This window comes from Sebastes fasciatus, chromosome 19, assembly GCF_043250625.1.
Source record: "Sebastes fasciatus isolate fSebFas1 chromosome 19, fSebFas1.pri, whole genome shotgun sequence".
Classification (NCBI taxonomy): domain Eukaryota; kingdom Metazoa; phylum Chordata; class Actinopteri; order Perciformes; family Sebastidae; genus Sebastes; species Sebastes fasciatus.
The window spans coordinates 14,824,598-14,849,288 of NC_133813.1; the positions used below are offsets into that span (position 1 = coordinate 14,824,598).

Here is a 24,691-nt window from a genome sequence, read left to right on the forward strand (position 1 = left end):
CACGCTCCGAATTGGAGGAATGAGGGGAGAGAAAGCTCGTTTGATGTGGTTGTCAGACAGCTCGGCTTCGGTATCTCGGGATTAAAAGTGTACACAGATCTTTTTTATCATGTACTGATTCCAGGGAAACAGGAGATGACTTAAATGAATTGTGCGTGGGTGGGAGAGACTTCAAAAATATGGACTGTATGTTTTCTTAAAAAAGAAGAAAGTGTAGTCCCTTCATATTGCGAAAACCACAACACCACTGATATTCCTCCCCTCTGTTTCTAAGCCACAGCCACACTTTCCATACTGACATCCTCCCCGGTGGCCTGTTGTTTGCTGCAGACAAACCCAACCACAGACAGAGTAATATTTACCAAGCAAAGAGAACGGTAGCCCGGCCCAACCCCTATTCTCGGGTGTTCTCTGCATTTTTATATTGTCTTTAACAAGGATGAGGTCATTTTTTTTTGGAAACGGAGTAATGACACAAACCCACTTATCTTTTGTTCTCCGCCAAAAAAGCTCTACACAAACACCCACATATGGGACAGAAGAGGCTCAGAGGAATCTGTGCGAGGGAAAGCGACAGCAGGAGGCTCAGGTTTGTAAGCAGCAGCGCAGCCTGTCAGGGGGGCTGTTTCTGAGGCCGTGTCCAACTCTATGCTCCAAATGAAATCACATTTGGAGTGCTTTCTCAGACTGCAAGCAAATACCAGAATACTGAGTGTGACTCTGTTCAATTAGTTTAGTCTGACCAGCCTGCACACACTGCAGCAATAAATAACAAATGCGACGCCCTTTTTGGTCATAAACCAGACATTTTACGTCCAGTTTGTTTGGAGTATATTGACAGTTACAGGGTGAATGCAATAGTGTGCCTCATTGTTCCCAGCAGCCTTGGATGCTTCATTAATTACCCCTTAGGTCAGATTGGCTTTTTCAATAAAATGGTAGGAAGACACAGTGACATGACATATGCAACCATGTCTCCTACAAAATTACTTTCCCATATACCACTGTTTAGTAAAAAAACATCATGATTAAAATAAGTGAACGTTGACTTTTAGGTTCACACGGGACATGAACATGAAAATCCCCATCCACCACCCTGACCTCCTCCCTACGGCGCGGTCTGTCATTAGAAACATATTTGAGATACGTCGAAACCAAACGTAATCCGTGACAAAATATGTTTTCCTTGAAATGTAATTCATAATACAGTTTAGTTATACATGAATGTAACTTTTAGGAGACAGGGCTGACATGTGATAGGCTATCCGCAGTTAATGTCTGCATCTTTAATGAGTTAATACCATTAACATTGTGTCTTCTGCATGATAAAGAAGATCGGGCTTAAAGTCTCGCGGGAATTAGCAGCTGGTTTGGTCGGCTGACCAGTCGCCCCAAAGAGCTAATCCAGTCAGATACCTTAGCTAATCTATCGGACAACTTCCTGTGTTTACCTTCAGTTGCAGCCAAAGACTTAAGAAGTGGAGGTAGCCACCGTGACGTCACCCATTGGTTTGTGGACTGCCGTTTTGAGCCTAGAGTTCGGCATTTTGGCCAATGGCATCTTAGTTTTTGGCGTCGCCATTTGATTTTTTGCAACCAGAAGTGACACAAGAGGGTGGTAATAAGATTAAAATAAGATACATTTTTCAATGACCAAAATGTTACAATTAACTTTGATGAACTGACAACACAACGGACATCTCCCAGACCGGACAACGTCGTGGTAGCGATCTGTCAATCACAAGGTAGCCCCGCCCTAAAGCATCCCCTGCTTTATGGTCTATTTGACTCTAAATGGGACCATCATTTACTAAATGATCATCATGCTGTATTGAAGAAGACTTGAAACTAGCGATTGAGACCATAAACTCATGTTTACAATGTTTACTGAGGTAATAAATCTAGTGAGAAGTAGGCTCATTTTCTCATAGACTTCTATACAATCAGACTTCTTTTTACAACTTGAGGAGTCGCCCTTTGCTGGCTATTAGAAATAATGCAAGTTTAAGGCACTTTTCAGACCCGGAGGTTACCCAAAATTGAAGTTTTGCTCATCCAGCATATATGGAGCAACATTATCATTCATTATTATCATTTATTTGGAGTCATGTTTCTGGCCACCTGATGAATGTCCAATATTCACTCTCCTTTAGGCTCTGTTTTTGGTCTCCACCAACTCCTGAAGGAAATATCTCGCTTTAGCTGCTAAATGCTACTGTTCATCAGCTAGTTGCTAACTTTGTCTGAACCTTTTGTGCGGAGCAAGTAGAGTACAGTGGGTTTTTGAGCTTCAACTCTGAAAACAACAGCCTGCTGCACTAGAAAATGACACTACGAGAGCAGTGAGAGTGAACCAAAACAGTAAAATTGTAGATCAGAAATGCATGAGCTGCAGAGTGAGTGATGAAGTTCATCACTATCAGCCATATAGGTAGTCATGTGATCCATTGTTAATATAAAAATATTGATTATAGCCGCTTTGAGAATAAAAATGATTACACCACTGTAATTTTTCATGGAGGCATGTGTCTCTATAGGCTAGTGAAACAAATGAATCAATATGAAGTTTAAGTTAAAGATAACAATGGTTTGTTAAATAATGATCTGGTTTGATGAATGACTGTATAGGGAACAGGATACATGGCACGATAATGAAATACGGAGCAATATATTGCGGAGCAGAAATTGATTTCAGATTGCAAACAGATAAACGCTCACACTGAAGTCAATTAAGCAGAAGTTATTGGTGTAACAGGTCGTTTAAGTGCTCATTAAACCTTGGCCGGCTGATCAGCGGCCCTTTTATCCAATAATTACTGTTCTCCAGCGTCAGTGACCTCTCAGACACAGGAAGTCAAACTCAGTAGGAGACCTATATTTTTGGCCTGTGTGGACTAGTAAGTGTGTAAGTGCATCGGTCTGTCTACATGTTTTATTCTTTTCACTACCTGAATCTCTACCTTTACTCTATAGGACCTGTCTATTCAAGTGGCAAAGAGTTACTAACGGTTGTTCTGCTCTGACCGCTCGACTGAGTCCATCAATCCAATAAAAGTCATCATTATTTCACAGTTATAAAACAGGGGGCCGTGATCTTCAGCTCTGACTGGTTGAGCCTCGTTCAAAAGCCACAGTAAAATATTCAGTAAACCTGCAGCTGCGACTGCACAACATTCACTAAAATATTAATATGCGAGTCAAACGCAATAGGGTGCGAAAGGTAGACGACTTCTCCATTAATTTTTATTTACTTTGTGGATTAACTGTGGGTGAATGATGTGAGAAGTTAGACACGATAAACCAGGAGAAGATGATGATACAGATAAGACTGAAATTAACAAGAGGGGGAAATTAAAAAGTTGGGAAAATCACAAAACAAGGCTCTAACGATTAAGCAGAGTACGTGAAATGTTTGATAAAAACAGTGAGTGGAAGATATGGCTTTTAAAGCAGTAAGAAAAGAAGAATGGACAGGTAACGGGCATATTACAACTTCGAGTTGAGTCGACTTTATGACGATCACACAATCTCCGTCGCTAAAAACAAACACGACACTGGACCTTCTAGCAAATGACTGTGTGTAATGTGCAACAAAATCTAGGACAGAGAGCTATAGAGGCAGACAACAAGGACAACAATGGTCTGCTTCTTTGACTCACACAGCAAATCCATCAAAAACTACAAGATCCCTAAGACAAAAAACAACCAAAAAGCCTACGGTGATTTATGTGCAAGCAGCTGGAAAACCCACGGTATCCTGTCACTTTGTTGCAGGAATACCTGTCACTGCTGCTGCTGCTGCTGCCTGATGCAGAGACCTTTTATCTTCATCCAGCTCCCATATACAGTATAAAGTTACCTAAAATATCCTCCGCCTAAACTCGTACTGCTATCTGAGCTTTTTCAAATCATGAAATGTAAGGAAAGATACGATAAAGAGAATAAAAATGCCAAAGCAATTACTCTGAAATCTTATAAAAAATAAAGTGATAGAGATTAAAGTGTACAGAGTCCTCTGTAAAAAATATAAAACCTTAAGAGAAGAAGAATGTAATAACTTGTAGTTTTCACTACCTTTCTCTGCCCCAATTCATAAAAAAAAAATGAGATGATTTTTGACCTTGTGAGACACTCGCGCTCCTATTTTGACATGCTTCAAACTAAAATATTACTACACTGTATGGACAAGTATCAAAAATGTACACTCTAGTGATGCACTGAATCTCTCACTAACAAATGTTCCTCCTCTGCAGTGCAGAATGTGTCTCAATGTCTTTATTTAACCTTATTAAATATATACGTGATGTCTTTATTTAACCTCATTAAATATATACTATATATAAGTAATGTCTTTATTTAACCTTATTAAAGTCAGAGTGCCCCCTTGACTTTGTGTTTTATCTTCTTCTAAGGCCGATAATAAACAAAACATGTTCAGACACGAAGCGCTGTGTCATTGTATGGGCATACTGTATCATACTGCATACTGATGGTGATTAGTCTTACGTTGTGCAATAATCTGTGACCAACGTAAGAGGTTTTTGTTTAATCAAAAATACTGTGACATTTAAAGCTTCAGTAGGCAACATGTTTTGCCATCATTAGGCAAAAATTCCATAATAACTTTTCAGCATATTGTAATTCAAGTGTTCAGACAGAAAGCTAGACTTCTGCACCTCCTCATGGCTCCCGTTTTCAGGCTTTAAAAAAAATCAGAGGTATTCATTTCCAAAAACAGCTAAATCGTAATATGATGCTGCAGGGAGAACAAAAAGCACCAAAATTGCTGGCGAGAAAGCCAAAAATATGAGCCTAAAGACAATGAGTCGGGTCGTCTTTCTCATACAAATTGTCATGTGATCCAGTGTTAAAATATAAATATTGATTATTAGGGGTGGGGGAAAAAATTGATACAGCATAGTATATCAATAGTCAACCTCAACGTCAACGTCAAGTTTGAAGTTTGAAGTTTTTGTTTTAACAATCTGATGGATGCTATTCTGTCTTTCAGAGGTTGTAGCGGGCTCAGTCTTAAAGTTAGAGTGAAGGAACCATATGGTATTATATAAAAGTAGAAAGCCTAAGGAATCCATTGGTACCCACCATGTCATGTTATCTTGTCGGGAAGGAGGCTAAATAACGCTCCAAAATGTACGCTAAATTTTGGCGAGGAAAAACTGGCATGGCCGTTTTCAAAGGGGTCCCTTGACCTCTGACCACAAGATACTGTATGTGAATGAAAACTCTGAGATGAGCAGAGTTAAAACTGTGTCTTATTAGATAAAACAGATGTTGACAACTGCATAATTTGCATTTGAAAAAGGGTAATAAATCGCAATATATCTTATCACAAAATGTTTCAAATCTCAATAAGATCGTATTGTTACTTAAGTATCGTGATAATTTCATATCGTGGGGCCTCTGGTGATTCCCATCCATATTGATTAAAGCCACTTGAGTTCAATTTCACAAAACATTAACCAACACTTGGGTTTAACACATGTAGCCATTGGAAAGTGAAGTACTTTAAGTCAGACATGGTCTGCCCGCAGATACCAACTGTTATGTGTGAAGAATTCTGATGCGATTACATAAACAGCTCCTGCACCAGCTGCATACTGACTTCTTGCGAGGAAATGTGCTCCCCCACTTGCACAAATGCCCCTTACACCTGCACATACCTCAAATTTATAGTAGCAGTACCCTGTTACCACCTAAGGTATTGAGAGCAGAGAAAGTGCTCAGAAAACTGTACCTGCAGGAACTTGTTGTGAGTCCAGTGAGAGACTTTTCCATCCATCAATACAAAGCTCATTAGACATGCAGTCACCATACAGGGAATAGTCTCTGTATTTAGTGTGCGCACTAGGAATACTGACAGCCAGAACTGTCTTGATTAATTATATTCTTGCTCTAATGTATTAATCCTGCTGAAGAAAGTGCCTGTGCCCAACTATTATTGTCAAACTAAAGTAATAATGTCAGGAATAAGAGAAGATGCAGTATTTGGCTTTTAGTTTGTCACTCGTGCTGACTTTTGTGACTCAGTCATGCGCATAACTTAACATAACACTTGTATGTAAAGCCTGTGTTTGGATCTGTAACCAGAAGATGATGTCAGGCGTGCGTTTAATGACGTACACAAGAGGGTGTTTGGATGATGTCCACATTATTGTCCACATTCCTCTGACGTTCAAGTCCGATCACGCCTGGATGTGATGTGAATCAATGCAATCTTCACACCTCGTAAGTACACATACAAGTATACATGGTACCGTAAAAGTCACAAGTGTAACCGTCGTCTGGGTTCGTCAGTGTCAAAAGTGACTACAGAGCTGCTGCAGCAGCGAAGGTCAGACAAATGGTGCAGTGTTAAAGTTTCGTCAAAACAGCAGCGAGAAGACATGGTCATGCAGTATGAATAATTACAGAACCACAGTGGCATTTTATTTACTCCCGCTAAATGCCAAGGTCAAACGGTTTCCAGCTCAAGCAGGGAAAACAAAGGATTTTCAGTGCATTATTGCACTGTTGCATTATTGATTTAAATGCAATTTCTCATTAAAGTACTTTCCTTCAGATCATTTTGTCTGAGTTCAGACGCGGCCCCCTCGTGCTATGAATATTAATCCACTAACTTGTAAGACTTGTTGTGGCTCGAATCCTAATGACCTAATCACATTTTAATGTGTCTTTCATTTCCTCATACATTACAATATCATAAAATTGCTTTAATGTATTCATTCACAATTCTCTCATTCATTCATAATGTTACCTCGCTAACTTCACTGGAATACAGATTCAATGCTAAGTGGTTTAAATTACAATAATCATACCATTTCACCCACTAAATGAATACTGTCTTTGTTTATGGGCTCAGCCAGATGAAATCTGAGTGCATGAGTGTGTATGTGTGTGAGAGAGAGAGAGAGAATGTGAGTTAGTACATGCATGCTTGTGCGTGCATACATCTCCGTGGGCGAGTTAGGGCAGGCAGATGGCATGTTGACGCTAAGCCCACACGTGCCAGCCCTACGCATGCTTTTTGGTGACCCTTCACCTCCAGCTGACTCCCATTCTTCAGATGCCACGCGTTCTTCAGAGAGGTTTGGCCCGACTGTATGGGACACAACATGGTCCCCTGTATTGACAATAATAATACCCTCTTTCTAATAATGTTATCTACAAACATCAGAATTCCTCTGAGCAGAGAAATCTCATGTTATTTCTGGATAAAGTTGTGAAGTGGTAGTATTGCTTCCTTTATTTTCTGAGGACCAGTGCAGTACAGTATGTTTACTATTGCACATACAATCACACAAAATGTGGACGCAATAACATAATGAACACCAGCAACCCAATATAACCTGTTGTTCTGCTCCCTATTGGCAGGAATTTGTAAGTGCTTCTAAAACAACACAAAAGACCATTAGAAAAACAGTTCATATGAGCATTTTCTGTTTAGGTTAAAGCGGCTATAATCAATATTTTTATAATAACAAAGGATCAAACGGCTAACAACGTTAGTAGTGACAAACCCACAGTTATCACCTGGCTCTCTTAGATACCGTTACTGTCTTGGTTCACTCCTAACCACTCTCATAGCATCGTTTTCGGAGGCAGTAGACAGCCGTTTTCAACAATAAAAGCAATAAAAACCCACTCTATGCTACCTGCCCAACACCAAACGGCAGACAGACAGTTAGCAACTAGCTAGTGAACATAGTCGGGTATTTAGCTGCTAAAAAAGACGGATATTTCCCTCATGAGTTGGTGGAGACCAAAAACAGAACTAAACCTAGACTTGACTTAAATTCACCAGGTGGCCAGAAACACGGCTCCAAACGAATGCCAATGTTACACTATATCTGCTGGACGTGTTAATAAACAACTGTATGCTAACATTTTTGCAGAATCAACTTAAAGCTGTCCTTGTATGTCAGTGTTGTGTTTACAACTTGTTTCTGCTGCCCACAAGTGGCCAAAAAAAAATCAGTTATTGCAAGTTTAAGGACTTGAAACCACTTGGTTAGGGTTAAGGAAAGATTGTATACGGGGTTAAAAGGAACCAATTTTAAGTGTTGCAAGAACAAAAGAGGTCGCTTGTAGGGAAACGTAGCATTGGTGTTTAAATATGCAACGTATCCACTTTGTATGATAGCTTACGAAAAGTTAATCTTCATGTTTCGTGTTTTCCTATGAATGTCCAGCAACACGTGTCAATTTCCACTCGTTACAGGCATACAGTCTTTTCAAAATAAACTTCCATCTTCACAGGAAACAACTTAGTTAGGTTTAGGCAACAAAACTATTTAGTTAGGTTTAGAAAAAGATCGTACTTAGGGTTAAAATAACTTAAAAACAGAAGTTATGTGTTTTTTTGACCCCCCCCCATCCACCCAAACCTCCTCCCTACGCAGCGTCTGTCGCTCTTTATATTTCCTAGTTCACGATTACGTGGATTACATATGAATTGATTTTGTGGGATATATACAAATTACAGTGCATTACTTTTCCTAGGTATAGCTACAAACGCTGTATGAGCACAGCCTGAAATATGTGACTGTTCATGTCTAATCAGTCCAAGCTTGGTTGGCGTCTGTGTTTCCATAGGCAACAGAGAGAGGCAGATGTTCCTGCTCCCACTGAGGAAGCAGCAATTAGGCTAATGTGACAAGTAACAAATGGAGACTTCACAGAACGTGAGAGAATTAATTAATGGCTGAACTAAATGTGGCTTCACACGCCTGCATTTTGTGGCTCAGGACAGGGAGATTTAACTCCACTGCACACACTCCCAAGTTAAGAGATGTATCTTGGTCCACTGATCTTGGATGTCAGTGTTAGGAACAACTTCAGCTCTCTCTCCTATTTGCCCTACATGTGTTCTTCCTTTCGGGACGTCGGAAACTCCAGACTTATTAGTATTGTAGTTATCTTGTATTCTGTTAGGTACTGTGTCTTGTTAGGGTGCTGTTTTTGTGCTATATCCATGCTGCTCTGCTTTGGAGGTCACAAAGATTTAAGGACTTTGAACGCACTGCTCTGTGCCTGACCTAGTTTTATAGAAATTTCCCATTCTCTGCAAAAAAGTAGCAGTTCTAGGTACCTGACATTTGTCTCAGAAGTAGGAAATAATAGACAAAACATCAGAGAGTAGCTGAAGTTGTAGGAACATTAATGGATAATATTTCTGGGTGAGTAAATATAGATGGCATGACTATTTCAAAAGGGAAACAAATTGTTTCCTGTCATTGTCTGTAAATTATTATGACAAACTGCTCCACAGCTTTTTGCATCATTCCCTCAGGATATTCACAGCACACCAAGAACTAAAGCTAAAACTGTTGGTGCTCCTGTTTTAAGAAGCAGAGCTACCCAGAAATAGCAGTGAAGAGTATCTCCTCTCCCTGTATCTGGCCGGTGGCCCACCTTCAGGTCTGGAGCTTTAACCTTCAGAGACTCCTGCTGCTGGTGTGGCTTGGGTTTGGCTGAGCTGAGCGTGCTGGGATATCAGCCAGACAAAGATGTGTGGGTAGAGGAGCAGAATGAAGATTTCAATTGTGCTCAAGTTTCCTCTGGAAAAAGAGGATATTGTTTTGGGTGGAATATACCGTATATTAGGAATGGTTGGAGTCCTGAGTTTATTTTTTTGTGCAGACAAAGAACAGAGCTTCTGGTGTGAAACAGCTGGCTTCTACAACTGCAAAAGAGTAACACTCCATGGGAAATAACTGAGTAGTTACTAGTAAATGAGTAAGGGACTAATCAGGACATAATAAAAAGCTAACTATCTGATTTTGAATAACTCTGAATCAGTGGGCAAACTCCGTTTCATAAAAGTGAATCCAATGCGGAAGTGCCTTAAACTTGCATTCTTTCTAATAGCCAGCAGGGGGCGACTCCTCTGGTTGCAAAAAGAAGTCTGATTGTATAGAAGTCTATGAGAAAATGAGCCTATACTTCTCACTTGATTTATTACCTCAGTAAACATTGTAAACATGAGTTTATGGTCTCAATCGCTAGTTTCAAGTCTTCTTCAATACAGCATGATGTTCATTTTAATAAATTATGGTGCCATTTAGAGTCAAATACACCATTGCAGGGGATGCTTTAGGGGCGGGGTTACCTTGTGATTGACAGGTCGCTACCACAGCGTTGTCCGGTCTGGGTGTTGTCTGTGTTTTCGTCTTACAACTTTAACCCTTTCACAGTGTGTTTTCAGTTCATGAAAGTTAAATATAAGCTTTTGGGTGCCTAGAAATTGTAATTGCTAATTGTTGTACTTAGCTCCACCCTCTCGTGTCACTTGTGGGGGCAAAAAAACAAGACGGCGACGGCCAAAATGCTGAACTTGAGGCTTCAAAACGGCAGTCCACAAACCAATGGGTGACGTCTCGGTGACTACGTCTACTTCTTATATTTACAGTCTATGTGTCTGAATCAGAGATTATGTAACTTGTGAGCAGACTCCTCAGTACGCATCTGTGAATCTGCGTACTGACCAATCTCGTAATCAGCTGTCAGCCCTTATTTTAGCATAAAGACTTGAGCTGCTGGAAACAGCTTGCCTGGCTCCGTTCTAAGGTAACAAAAAAGAAAAAAGAAGGGAAACCTAATATTTCTCCTCCTTGTATTCCTTTAATATCTCTTGTAATTTGTATTCAGTTGTCTCTGGCTACCTGACACTCAATACCAGCAAACTGATCCCTGAACAGCCCTAAAACAGAAGTAACATAAATCAACGACAGATCCTAATTTCTCTGTATCCCAGTTGTCAGTTCAACTTCACGAAAGACAGTTTGTTAAAAACATGCAGAGCCTTATTGACCTAACATTGTAAGATTAATCATTTATCCTTTCTCTTCCACATGTCGGTGTTTTTGTCTTTGTAATGAGAATCAAAAGTCTGTCCGTCTGCCTCTTTGTTCAGTCTACACATGCTCAGTGAGAGAGGCTGCCTGGTTACAGTAACGTTAGAGACGGCCTTATTGTCTGCATCACTCATTGTCTCCTCTTCTTCTTTGTGCGTTGGCTTCAGGGACAACAAGCTCAAACAGTCAAAACAACTGATTTGAATCAGTCGGATCTTGTTATCTCATTTGGCTGTGAGATGCATCTGCTCTGTGGACCCCATGTGTGTTAATTTCAAGTGATGGGCAAATCAGTTTTTTCAACTTTCTCACATAGATTTAAAAAAAAAAAAAAATCTACACAATATAACATAATTGCAGGAAATGAAGCTTTAAATAGAGACAGGTGGTCCTTTGGTTTGCAAAAGTACAGCAGAGTCATTTTTCATTCATAGAAGTAAGTCAGGAAAGTGGGACGTTAGCCAACCACTTGAAGATTAACCGCTATGCATTCTGGGCTTTGGCAAGTGATTTGAATAAGATAAAACCTTCAAGCTCTGTATTATTTACCTTTAAATAAAAAAAAAAATTCTACTGTAAGCTTATACTGGTAATAAATACTGGTAATACTGCTACTATGCACAATAGTTTTTATTTCATTCATATATTTTAGTTTTTAGCCATTTTTCTCATAATAATCACCTTTTTCTAAAATAACTGTATTTCTCTTTGTGTTTTGTTCTCATTAAATCCAGGATATAGAGATATGTAATAGGAGGGAGGGACTCTGACTGGAGATACAGAGGATTATTCAACCCAGTCGCCAGGAAAAAAATTTGGTATTGTACATTTCTGCAAACAAGTGAGTATAACAAGACCAAAAGTCAAAGTTGACTTTACGCTTGTTACGTAACATCACGTAAAAAAATCCGTTAAGGGCGGTTGTTATTTATTGCCGCTGGTTACATTGTTACTGTTGTTACGTTACGTTATTATTTTAACACAACCATGATGTTTTTTTCTAACCTTAACCAAGTAGTTGTGTTGCCTAAACCAAAGCAATAGGCCCCTTTCACAGCAGCCGTTTTGACATGTCATAGTAGGGTAAACACAGATGTAATTGAAAACATTAATCATGGTCTTATTTTATTTTAGTGTGTCACAGCCATTCCAGTGAGCCTGATCCATCACCTCAATGGATCAGGTTCATAATTAATGTTATCAATTACACCTGTGTTTACCCTGCAATGTGAAAGGGGTCAATCGCTTCAGAACGGTAACCACATGGCATTGTGCGTTTCTACCAGCGTGATACGAGGCTGATATGAAACATATTTTTGGTTCAGAAACATCGACATTCAACGTTTGCAGAAACATAAAATTTAGGTTTACTTTACCAGCTAAAAAAGCTAAAATATGTCGGAGTCCAAACTATCTGTCAAGAGGCTGAATTGTGATTGATGGCTCATACAGATTATTTTATAGCGTGAAGAGAATGATAAGCGCTGTGACAAGAGCTGTGTGTCCGGATGTGACCTCTTGTGCCTCTTGTGTCTCTGTGTGCCAATGAGCAGGCATGCTTAACTTGTTCCAAATCAATTAACCTGATTAGGAACAGGTGCAGCAGCTGACACAACGAGTGGGAACCAAATAATTCCCAAATATTTCTACCAGCAACGTGCAGCTCCCTGATCTCAGCTGTTTATGGTCAATGTCTGCAAGTTCATCGTGTTTTTACTGAGCTAAGAAGTGAGTTGACTGCTGGAATCACATCAACTCGCCAGCTTGATCAGCTCAGAAGAGATTAAATTGATTTGTTGATGTAGCTGACAACAGTACATAGTTGTATAGCAGCCAAAACTCAATGATTGTTTTTGGTGTAATTCCATTTACTTAGTTCTGGTATTTGATAATGCACAGTGGATTAATGTGAACATTCATAGTACTAATACAAGTTCCTGCATGATTAAAGGACTTGGCGTCTAATCATTTCTGTCACTAAGAGACACAGCAGTCCATGAAATTTGTGTGATGCCATTATTTCAAAATCAGCCTTACCAGGGCCTTGGTCTCCTCCTCGTCTTTGTAATAGTGGAGCTGGTCCCCTCGCAGAACAAACCAGCGACTGTGCCAAGTCTTGACAAAACCTCCTTGCTTCCTGAGCCACCCACACTTGATGACAGTCGGCCGTCCCTGCCTCTGGATCTCTGTGGTGGCCTGACCTCCACTGCGCTGGGGACTGCTGTGGGACACACACTGCTCGTCCATTGCAGCAACTCTTATCTGCAAAACAGTTTGAATCTTTTTTAGATTTGCAGAGTTCCAAGTAGGAAAAAAGGTACAAAAGAAATACATTCTGCAACATATTACAAACAGATGCTGCAGAAATCATGAATGCAATCTCTTTTCAAACTCGGGTACGGGTTTTTACAACAGAAAATATGACACAAACTACTCATTCAATTCACTTAATGAAAACCATTTTCTTCCAGTAGAGTAGGTGGATCATACCGACTTTTCAAATGTAATTTTCAGTTCTGACGAAATGCATTACCTGTCTTTCTCAAAACCTCAGCAAATAACATCTAAACTATCTGCGTCGCTGGATACTACTTGAGGTAAAATGTAATTTGGAGGAATGTTAAAGGGTTGTTTAGTGTTGTGTGAGTGCAAGGAGACACGAGCAGAAGGGGATGTGTGGGAGGAGGAATTCATAAACCAGATAACAAGACCACAGGCCAAACCTCTAATCTCTTTTATCTTGTGTCGGCCACCTACACATGTTGGCCCGCCAGTCTTTCTCTCGTCTCTGTGTAACGTTTTGACTCTCAGTCTCTTTGAAACCTCTATCTTTTGAACTGTTTTTAAGTTTTAACATGACCTAATCCTTATTATTCAAGTGAATAAATCTGATCTGGAGTCTGTACCACAGCCGCAGTTTGTGTTGGTTCAGGGGGCTCACTGAAACCCCAAGTGGCCGTGGCCAATATTTTTTTTTATAATAACACAGAACTAATGATTTATTGTAAATTTTAATAATATTGAACTTATTGTGTCTTCTTATTGACAGAATAACAAATCAACAATAAGAAGATAGATTTGTGGTCTTTTTATTTACTTATAATAACATCGGACACTTTCTGTCCACACTGAATCTGTTAATTAAATCATTTCTGTTACGTCATGTAAACAAACCACGTACTTATCAGCTGTGTGCTCCAGATCTGATCAGAGATGTAGTCACTTAAAAGATGGATGATATTATCTAGCTTCCTACGTTTGTACTTTTTAAACAGAAAACACATGTTTTATAATGTGATATTTACTGGAAATGACATACAATAGAGCCGACAGCAAAAAGGAAACTTTCAGGCGATCTCCAGCCAGCTCCCTCCTTATTTAGGTTTTTGTAGTGCAATGAGGAGGTATCATATAGATAACTCCTCATTTCAACTTTACCAATCAGTCGCTCCTGGTCCATTGTGGCACTTTCAAAGTGAGGAATAATGGTAAACAGTTCCTGTGACTCCTGTGACATGTTGACCTGTCATACAAAGAATTAATGTATGAGAGGTTGACCTTGACCCTCTAAAGAAAAGGGTGGCCCTTCTGCTTCCCATAAGTTACTTTATGTTTACATACTCATATACAGTCAAATGTGACAAATGTCCTCTGCTGGACCTAAAACGTTCACACACGTCAATACATATAGCCTATATAAAAAAACAACACCACACATTCCATAAATCACTCTACACATATTGTTTCCATGAGTATAATAGATGGTTTAAACTTGTGACATACTGTATGCTACGACTGCTAAAGACTGCTGCTGTCAGCTTTAAGCATTGCCATGTTGTCAGTGGCTCTGGCTGGGCTTGCCTTGGTGGAAGTCCAAACAGCCCACAGGTCCAGATGTGGCCCAGATGCAGCCCAGCAGTGGAGCAAGTGCACCAGGGCTGCTGTTGTGATTTCAAAACTTTCTCTGGTCCCATGCACACAGTAAGCATGTCCAGTATGCATTTGCATGCACAAACACGCTCACTACTCTGCTCTATGAGAAAATACCAGTTTTTCACTTGTTTTACATCGTGGGGGCCACAACCTACTTATTATGTTTTGTCCATCTCTACTTCATCTTTGCTCCACTTTCATGATGGATCTATGTGGGGGGAAAAAAAGTGGGCAGTGCTCTCGTTTCAACAGCGGTGAAAGCTATCATCTGAGCTACGGAAAATTCTTCACTTTGTGGGAACAGCTAATATTGGAGGGAATAATCTCTGTATCCCTGATGCTTCCTGCACACTTGATTCTCTTAGCTTAAACAATCTGTAAGGGCGCACACACACAGCATAAATCACAGTCTATGGTTGATACACCCATCTGTTGATGGAGTCACCTGCTGGTTTGCCAGTCTGGTGCCATAGCCCCTTTATACAATTTCATGCCTCTTGCACAGGGCCTAGTTAACAGCACTGCTGGGACTGGCCTGTGCTGCTACGAAGTGAAATGGTAAATAACTCAGGGGTTTCTTAATGTGTATGACTGGAAACACTATTTAATATTTACTTTACACTGTGGTCTAGTCCGGTGGTAATAAATTGCCGCACATAAATCTAAATCTATAAATCAACAGACAAATGGAAAAAGATGAAAAGTTAGTGGTTATTTGGCCCACGCAGGAACGGGATGATGAATTGTGACCTTTAGAAAGTTAATGATTATGTTCCCTCTAAAAGCCAGTTTGTGGGTTCAAGCAGACATACAGACAACAGAATCATGAGGAAATGATGTGTTTACAACAGCCATAAAGTAATGAATCCTATATTTTATTAACAATAGTGGGATGAACTGTGGTGTAATAAGCAACTGCTTTCAATCAGGCATTGGAAGATGACAAACAGGAGAAGACGTATAGTACTTTTTTAGTTTTAATATTGGTCTTTTAACCACACAAGTGGTGTGAGTTGGTCGGTCCACCACTTTGGTCCAGGCTGAAATGGCTTGATACAGATATTCATGTTCCCCAGAGGATGAACCCTAATATCTAGAGATTCCTTAACTTGTCCTCTAGCGCCACCATAAGGTTACAGGATAACAATTATAACAGTTTTCAGCCTGAAGTCTGGTGATCAAATGAAACAGCCTGAAAGGCAATATCATTTATCAAACCACTTTGCAAATGCATGCCAGTAATATGGATTCCAAAGCTTGTTTTTTTAGATTCAGCAGCCAAAATCGTAAAAAAAATGTTGTGAAATACAGAATTAACAGTCATGGATTCTCAGCCACCGCTACCTGAAAAGCTGTTGATCTGATCAAACTACACGGAAGCACCAAAACCGCAAAGTTATATCTAGTGAAGCCCGTATTGCAAAACAGTGTTGGCCGCGGTCGGAGGACGCGGGGGAGACCGTAGCTTTGGTCTCCAGGGCCGGAGTCTCTGCTGTACTCTGCTCCTCTGCCCGCCTGCTTGCCTTCACTCAGCTCGCTCCACTCTCACGTGCATGCGCGCACACTAGGATCAGCAGTGATTCATGGAGAGACCTTCGTCTGGTCAGTTAACATTAATGCCAAGCAGGTGAAATATAGAGTGCTATTGTGGTTTTAGCTGACGTGTGTCACCTCACTGTTTTGAGCAAGCACAAGCCCGACGCTGACTTTCGTTGACTTAACAGCCACAGGTGTCGCTGTTAACAATCATTTCTGATTCTTACAAACAGCCCCTTTAATGGTCAAATTCTTGAGTGGAAAATTATCTTAACATTAATGAATAACTTCAAATGTATATATTACATCCCATAATATAATACCATTTGTAATAACATAACAATTTCCGTTACTACCAACTGACATGTCAGATTCAACACAATGCTGCTCACCTGTTCTTCAGGTGGGAGTAGGGCTGGTTCACTGGTAGTAGGGGGATGGGGATACATGACTGCATCTGTACTTGGGCCTGGCACCGGACAGGGACAGGGACCACTCATTTCGTATGAATGGCTTACTAAAAGTTTGCCTGCATTGATTAAATGTCGGCTAAAAGATGGGCAAAATGTTAACACTCTGAACCTTTCTGGCATAAGGCTAATAGCTAATGTTAGAAAAGCTAACCCACCTTTTTTGTGAAAAATTGGGTCGCCCTTTCTTTTCTCTCTCATGTTTTTCTTTTCTTTATTTTTGTTTTTGTAAACCAGGTTTTTCTTTCAGATCCATGTGACTCCTGTGACATGTGGACCTGTCTTACAAAGAATTTCTTCCCGCCTGAAACACATGAATACGACTCCCGGCCGCAGAAAAATTGTATATATATATATTGAATAGTTTTCTACTGACACTCCTCACTCTGCTAAACTACCCTTCACACCTGGTTTGAGGGTAGGACCGAACCATTTCATGTAAATAGAGGGGGGTGGGCAATACAGTGGCTCTCTGGATGTCTACTTTTTGCCAAAAACAAGAGAAGAAAAAGAAACGTTTAGTTCTATTACTACACTGTAAAATAAATATTATATTACTGATGATAGGTTAATAATTTTCTGTTGAAAACAGATTCCCTAAAGTCACCCATCCCCCCTTCCCTCATGAGCTAGCTAGAAAAGAAAAAAGGCTGCATTTGTTTTTAGTTTTTGGGGGTTTTTTTGCTTCAAAACTTCCTTTATTTAAAACATAAATAAAAAACAACAAGAACTACAAGCCAGGGAGTCCAAACCCCATTCATTTTAAGTCCTTTCAAAGTTCAAATAAAATGTGTTTCCTTTAAAATATTGAAAGACTGCAGCTTTTTTGTTCTTAATATTTTCGAGTAACGAAATTGCTTGAGTTCTACAATAAAACGATGAAAGCAGGGTTTGGAGTCAGACCATTTTGATTTGTGGATACATTTGTTTAGGTTAATACAGGCTACCTAATTTGTGTGATGCAACAACCCAACAAGGGCTAAAGGCAAGGTAGTTGATCTGGTTTTCAAACCTGGATTTTATATGTAGCCTTTTCTTTTTGCAGACACAAAACCTCCAGGTGATGCCAGATGTGGTTGTAAGCACATTTATGAGTCAACTGCAAAGTCTCTGCAAGAACACATCACTACCTGACTGTTTTGTCCATTCAGCACTTTGTGTGTCCCTGTTAAACACCTGTGTGTGCAGGTGTGTGTACTGTATCTTTGTGTGTGGCAAGAGTGTGAGCTGTCCCTTGAGCCTCAGTCTCCAAAAATAAGCAGTGGAACCAGATATATAATATTTCCCCAACAAGTAACAACGAGGTTGAAAATGGAACACATAAAATAAAGAAATACTTTACAAGGCAAATGAAAGATTTCTAGTGCAATCTATTTGAAAACAGATGCCTAAAAATCCTAAAAATGTCTACATGTATGTTACAGTTCAGATTAAGCAAGAGTTGCATTCAAATTGCTGGAGGATAACTAATTTTGGAATGAAACTCTTTATAAAAAAAGTAGGGCTGTCAAAGTTAACGTGGTAATAATGAGTTAACGCAAATTTGTTTTAATGCCACTAACTTCTTTAACGCATTAACGCAACTGACAGTTTTAGAGCTAGAGTGAAGTTACTGGCATCATATGAAACTAAGGAATCCATCTAAATAATGTTCCAAAGTTACACTAAATTTTGTCGAGAAAAAACTGGCATGGCGTTTTCAAAGGGGTCCCTTGACCTCTGACCTCAAGGTTCTATGGGTATCCACGAGTCTCCTCTTTACAGATTTGAGTTTGTCATGTTATGATATGAGTATATTTTTTATGCTAGATGCAGTACCTGTGAGAGTTGCTGGACAATATTTGTCATTGTTTTATATTGTTAATTGATTTCCAATAATAACTACATTTGCATAAAGCAAGCATATTTGCCCATATATGTAGTGTAAAGTGCTTTGAGTGGTTGGAAGGTGCAAGTCCATTTCCATTTACCACTCCCATGTTGATAAGAGCATTAAATACTTGTCAAATCTCCCTTTAAGGTACTGTACATTTTGAACAGATGAAAAATGTGCGATGAATTTGCGATTCATCGTGATTAACTACGGAGAATCATGCGATTAATCGCGATTACATATATAAAAAGTACACATAGTTAGAAATTGACATGAGCCCAATTTTCTTCTTTAAGTTTGGTGATGACATCAAGTCTGATCTCTTGAATAACGGCAGTATGATGGAGAATTTCATTTCCAAAGCAGCAATTAACACTCTCTGTTACCATCTGCTCGTGCCTAGTAACACTTGATTCTGTGTCTTGAGTTCAAAAGTATCCCAGAATTTTCTCACAGCTTGTCTGAGAAACTTTGACCGTGCTAAGAAGTCAGTGGGAAGAGACACCCTGACCTTCACTATAAAAAAAAACAACAGCTCAGTAAACAGCACAGACAGCCACACACACACACACACACACTTACACATACCATAAACACTCGAAAAGGAAAACACAGAGATAGTCAGGAATCAGCCCCCTAAGGTTTTGTGGCATGCATGCACTGTAATTTCTTAGCAGGATGCAATATATTTGTGGCTCTGTGGCAGACGAATAAAATGAATAAATTCCACAAGTAAAAGAAAAAAATGGATTCTGCAAGTGGCAGGCTTTAGTATTCTCTGTCTGTCTGTGTCCATCAGTAAAATGGATGCAGAGCCATGCAGGCCATCTCAGGATCAGTGTGTCTGTTAGTGCAATCATAAAATACAACTACTGGACATGTCTTTAATGATGAAAGCTGTTTTTAGAGCAGCCAGGAAGGGACTGAATTGTACAATAAATCATTTTAAATTGTTTTCTGGGACTCATCTGTTTGACATAAACTGATACTTGTGATGATGATGATTCAAAAAATTGGCATGATAAACAGGTTAGGATAATTCAACATGCAGTGATAACAACCTTTACACATCAGTGAAGTAGTTTTCCTCATGTGAAAATGATGTCAGAAGCACCATATGTTGGCTACATCATGAATTCTACCCATACACAGAGGAAATAAGGATATCTAGAAGTTTGACTTGGATTGTAAAATCTCTGAAATGTGACACTGCAGAGCTTCTTGTCCGTACAGGACTCGTCTCATGGCGTCACGAGGTTGCTCGTTTTCGGTGCTTGCACAGAGTGTTTGTTCCCCATATGGGAAAGTACTGAAGCTAACAGGAAGCCTGAACTGCTGTTTGACACGTCTTTGTTTGAATTGAGCTGCTTTGGTGGAGGAGGATATTAAGTCTGGCTCATCCTTTGGGAAATTAAAGTTGTGCCAGGGAGGATTTTTTGGGAGGGGGTAAAAATACAACACAGTTACCTAAATCATACATTTTGGGCTGCAAAGAGAAGAGCATTCAATTCCCATAATTGGGACTTTGCAGACTGTTGCCCAAACTGCCACACATTTTGGTGTCGGGTAGGGACAGTGGCAGGAAATCTTGTGGGACCACAGGAAGTAGCCGGTCACAACAGCCGCAGCGGAGCACTCTGTTGAGAGAAAAGTGCAACAAACTTGGATCTGCTTCTATAAATCAGTGGTACTCAACTAGGAAACCCCCCCAGGGGTCCTTGATGGTGTTCCAGAGGGTCCCCTGGTAAATGGGTAATGGTTTATTTTCACTATTTAATTCACTAAGTGAGCCCAATGTGAGTAAGATTCATAAAAGTGACTCTGATCATAGGTTTCACTTCCTCCACGGTTATTTCCTCAACTTGACAACTATAGAGTTCTGATCTTAATCATATTTAACAGCCAAAATCTTTTGAGACGGAGGTCCCTGAAGGTCCCCCTAAAAGGGTGGAAACCACTGCTATAAAGCATTAGAGGCAGAAATGGTAAACATGTAAGTTTACTTGATTTCACAGGTATCTATCTATCTATCTATCTATCTATCTATCTATCTATCTATCTATCTATCTATCTATCTATCTAATTAAGCCTCATGAGTTGGCTGAAAACGCTGTCTCTGACTGACGCAGTTGAGCGTCATCACCAGCTTTTTTCTTGTGCTGTAATGTAGAGTTTAGTCCAAGTCTAAGGGTTAGATCTATTTCATTCTAACATAACCTGGCTGCTTAGCTTACATTGTTCGCACCATATGTTTTAATTTTTAACATTACAAGAGACAACAATTTTTAAGATGAGGACTAACCAACGTGTTTGGTAAACATACTGTTATCTCGGGTTTGGCTGTGGTTGCTAACCTAAACTCTGATAGCATACTTCCACACAGGATGTGCTTTGGTCATGCAATGCATGCAATGCAATCTCTTTGGCTTTGGAAGTAACGCTCAGTTACTACTGTAGCTAGTAAGATGGATTGCAGTTTATTTATATATATATATATCTTATATGTTTCTCTTGATTGGGTTTTTTGGAAAGACTATAAAGTTTTGCTCTACATCCCCATGCACATGTCTTAAACATGTGGAGAAATCCCAGATTTACGGTTGCTAAGTTATGATTGGACAATAGCGGTTCAGCAACCAATGCCGAGGACTTCAATAAATCCAATTTTTTCAAAAACATGTGATTACTACTCATAGTAGTAATGTGCGTTGTGTGTTCATATTAAAGGTTATCAATGATCACAGTGATGCAAATAATCTCCTCCCTGATGACTTGATGATCCACTGATGAATAGCAGACATTTATTTGTGTCCTTTAACATGTGGCAGACACAGTGCCATCACCATCTGTCTGTCTTCACTCTCCAGTTTTTTGCCTTTTCAGCAGCTGTTCTACTCCACGTTGGCCCCAGTGCTTGCCAGCAAAGCCTGTGCCAATTTTCCTTGGATGATATAAAGGTCAATGGTGCATTAAGCAGAAAAGTCACAATGAAGAGGGTCAAAAAAGTGCTACCATTTAGTCTTATCAAGTCGGATAAAAAATGTATTTGTCTGTCTGTCAACATAAACTATTTCTCTTTCTGAGTATGAAAAATGAACTTTATCACATGATGTCTCTCTCCTCCAGTACACCACCACAAAGTAGCCAGTAAGATGTGATATGCCAGATGTACGATAATCATCGTATTAGTACAATAACTTTGCCCTCTGTACGATGTACTATCAACGATGCCAAAAGTGCCATAATGTACGTTAATTTGACCATTTTGTGACGTTTTAGTCTGCGCTGTCTCAGATAGCAAAATATGGATCCTACGTCTGTGTTCACGCATCGCTTCTCACGTGACCTCTTTCCAGACAATCGCTCTTTAGTGTAGGTTATGATGTTGATGAACGTGGCTGGCGAGCACGGCTGTAACTCTCTCTCCCTCCTGTCTTGTAATTTCATTTTTTAATAGTAGGCTATAAAAATTGTCAAACTGATGGACCAACATGTTCTCATCCCACCTTGTCACATATTGATGCTTTGTCAGACCCCTCGGTCGTCACTTTTCAGTTTCTGGTAAACGTAAATGTGCTTAATGGTGTGAATTAAACAAAAATACTTGCTTAGGTTTAGGCAATAAAACCACTGAAGTTAGGTTTAAGGGAAAAAAACATTGTTGGGTTTAAAATAACTGCGTTTTTACAGTGAAAATGTGACTTGATGTTGTGAACATGGGACACAAACGAACAGCTGATTGTAAAGTGAAAGTGAAATGTAACACCCAAGTCACGAACAGCGGTCTCACCACTGCATCGTGCAGCCCCATTTAAATATATGTTTTGTAAAATTAAACATTACGCCTATTTGTTCTCGTGGTTATGACTTGTGTGCAATCATTTTCCTCAAAATACAATCATTTTAAGCCTCTGGAAAGATAGTTTATCATATCCTATCTGGCAACACCGATGTGATTGGTGGACACACGGGCCGACTTCATTGCAAGCCAGCATGTTTGACAGCTGACTGAATCCACCTGGCAGTGACATAAACCGTCTGTGTTTCCTTAGCAACCATCTCCAAGCTAATTCAGATTTGACAAAGTCCATGTTCACTTACTCTAACAGGAAAAGTGATTCTCATGCGTTTATGTATGTGCACGGTACACTAGATAACATCTAAAAACATGCGAAAGAGGAAACTTGAACTTGTAATTGCCAGTCGATGCTGTCAACCCTTTAAATATCCCTGAGCAGCCTCCCCCTCTTTACAGTCTGCACAGTAGGGCCTCCATGACCCACATGTGTTAAAGACAAATATAACCCTCCGCTACCAAAGCTGCTACCTCGAGAGCGGTCTGGTTCTGTTAGACTCCTGCTGAAAAGTCACAGAGGTGAGAAGAGGGCATGTTTCTTGCTGTGCTGTGGAGAGGATGTGAAAGAGGAAGGGCTTCAGAGCGGTCACAGATGGAAGTACTCACACACACGTGAAAAAAAAAAAAAAAATGATTCGTTGCTGCATCCAACACATGCACAAGTCAGGTCTATCATGATTTACAGTGCTGAAGGGTTTGAAGTGAGGCCGCGATCCTTCATTACGGAGTGGTCCACAATCAGTGTCACACAACCCACTGTGAGTCACAAAGAGAGAGGTGGATGGATGAAAGCAGGAAGAGAGGAAGGGAGGAAGGGAGGTGGAGGTGGGCGATATAATGTATCACAAACATAGAAGGATTTGGTTCTTGTAGATACATTTTCTTTTTGCTCCCGCTCCTTAAATAAACTCCCTGGCTTTCCTGTATGAATCAATGTGATGAGTCAGTGTCTATTTTGTCTACGCACCAATTTAGACGCCATGTGTGGACCCCCTTTACAGTCTACAATGCAGCCCTTTTAGTATGATACACTCGCCACCCCAACACCGGCATCGCCGCCCCTCCCTCTCCATTTTCCTCCACGCCATGTGTCACAGCATGTCTGGGAAAGTGAGCTGCGGCCCTGTGGAGGAGCTGAACGTTGACTCATTCTACATGTGTTTGACACACTGTTATAACTGATACTGTTGATGTGGCGATCTTTTGTGAATACAGCAGGGAGGATATTTTCAGAATAAATTAAGACGCAAGATGCTACGGTCACAAAGTGAGAGGGCAAACTGAAAATCATGATCATAGTCATTTTCCCCAGAGATGTTGTTTGCAGTTTGGGGAAAGCTGACTGCATTTTCACCTTTGTGAATATCACCTCTGGGTGAGCACTTGATTCAACTGTTATCAGGCCATTAAATAGGCGTTATCAGTCACTTTAAGCACCATAGATGTGGGTCATTAGCCTACTATGCCCACTACGTTGTAAAGGTGAAAGTGAAATCTTAAAGCAACATATTCTAATATATAAACCTGAATGAAACGTCTTGGTTTTGAACACAAACAAAACGTTTTTTTTAGGTTTAGTCAAAACACTACAACTTCTTTAGGTTCAGACAACAAAACTACAGCTTATTTAAGTTTAGGAAAAACACTACAATTTCTTTAGGTTTAGGCAACAAAACTACAACTTCTTTAAGTTTAGGTAACAAAACTACAGCTTCTTTAAGTTTAGGAAAAACACTACAATTTCTTTAGGTTTAGGCAACAAAACTACAACTTCTTTAAGTTTAGGTAACAAAACTACAACTTCTTTAGGTTTAGACAAATAACTACAACTTCTTTAGGTTTAGGCAACAAAACTACAACTTCTTTAGGTTTAGACAAATAACTTCAACTTCTTTAGGTTTAGGCAACAAAACTACAACTTCTTTAGGTTTAGACAAATAACTTCAACTTCTTTAGGTTTAGGCAACAAAACTACAACTTCTTTAGATTTAGACAAAAAACTACAACTTCGTTAGGTTTAGGCAACAAAACTTCAACTTCTTTAGGTTTAGGAAAGAAAACTACAACTTCTTTAGATTTAGACAAAAACTACAATTCTTTAAGTTTAGGCAACACAACTACAAGTTATTTAGGTTTGGGCAACAAAACT

General features: G+C 39.7%; 1 protein-coding gene across 2 annotated transcripts in view; it reads right to left on the minus strand.

The window, feature by feature from the left end:
- arhgap24 (Rho GTPase activating protein 24) overlaps positions 1–24,691 on the minus strand; it is a 78,254-nt gene that overhangs the window by 50,679 nt on the left and 2,884 nt on the right. The window contains exons 1-2 of one of the 2 annotated variants that reach the window (XM_074618748.1): positions 16,736–16,858; positions 12,912–13,136 (exon numbers count right to left, since the gene is read on the minus strand). In XM_074618748.1, coding sequence (XP_074474849.1) covers positions 12,912–13,136; positions 16,736–16,843 — 333 coding nt within the window. In that variant the 5' untranslated portion in view covers positions 16,844–16,858. Of the gene's footprint in view, positions 1–12,911; positions 13,137–16,735; positions 16,859–24,691 lie in introns of those variants that run through there. The other variant, XM_074618750.1, reaches the window with a different exon arrangement.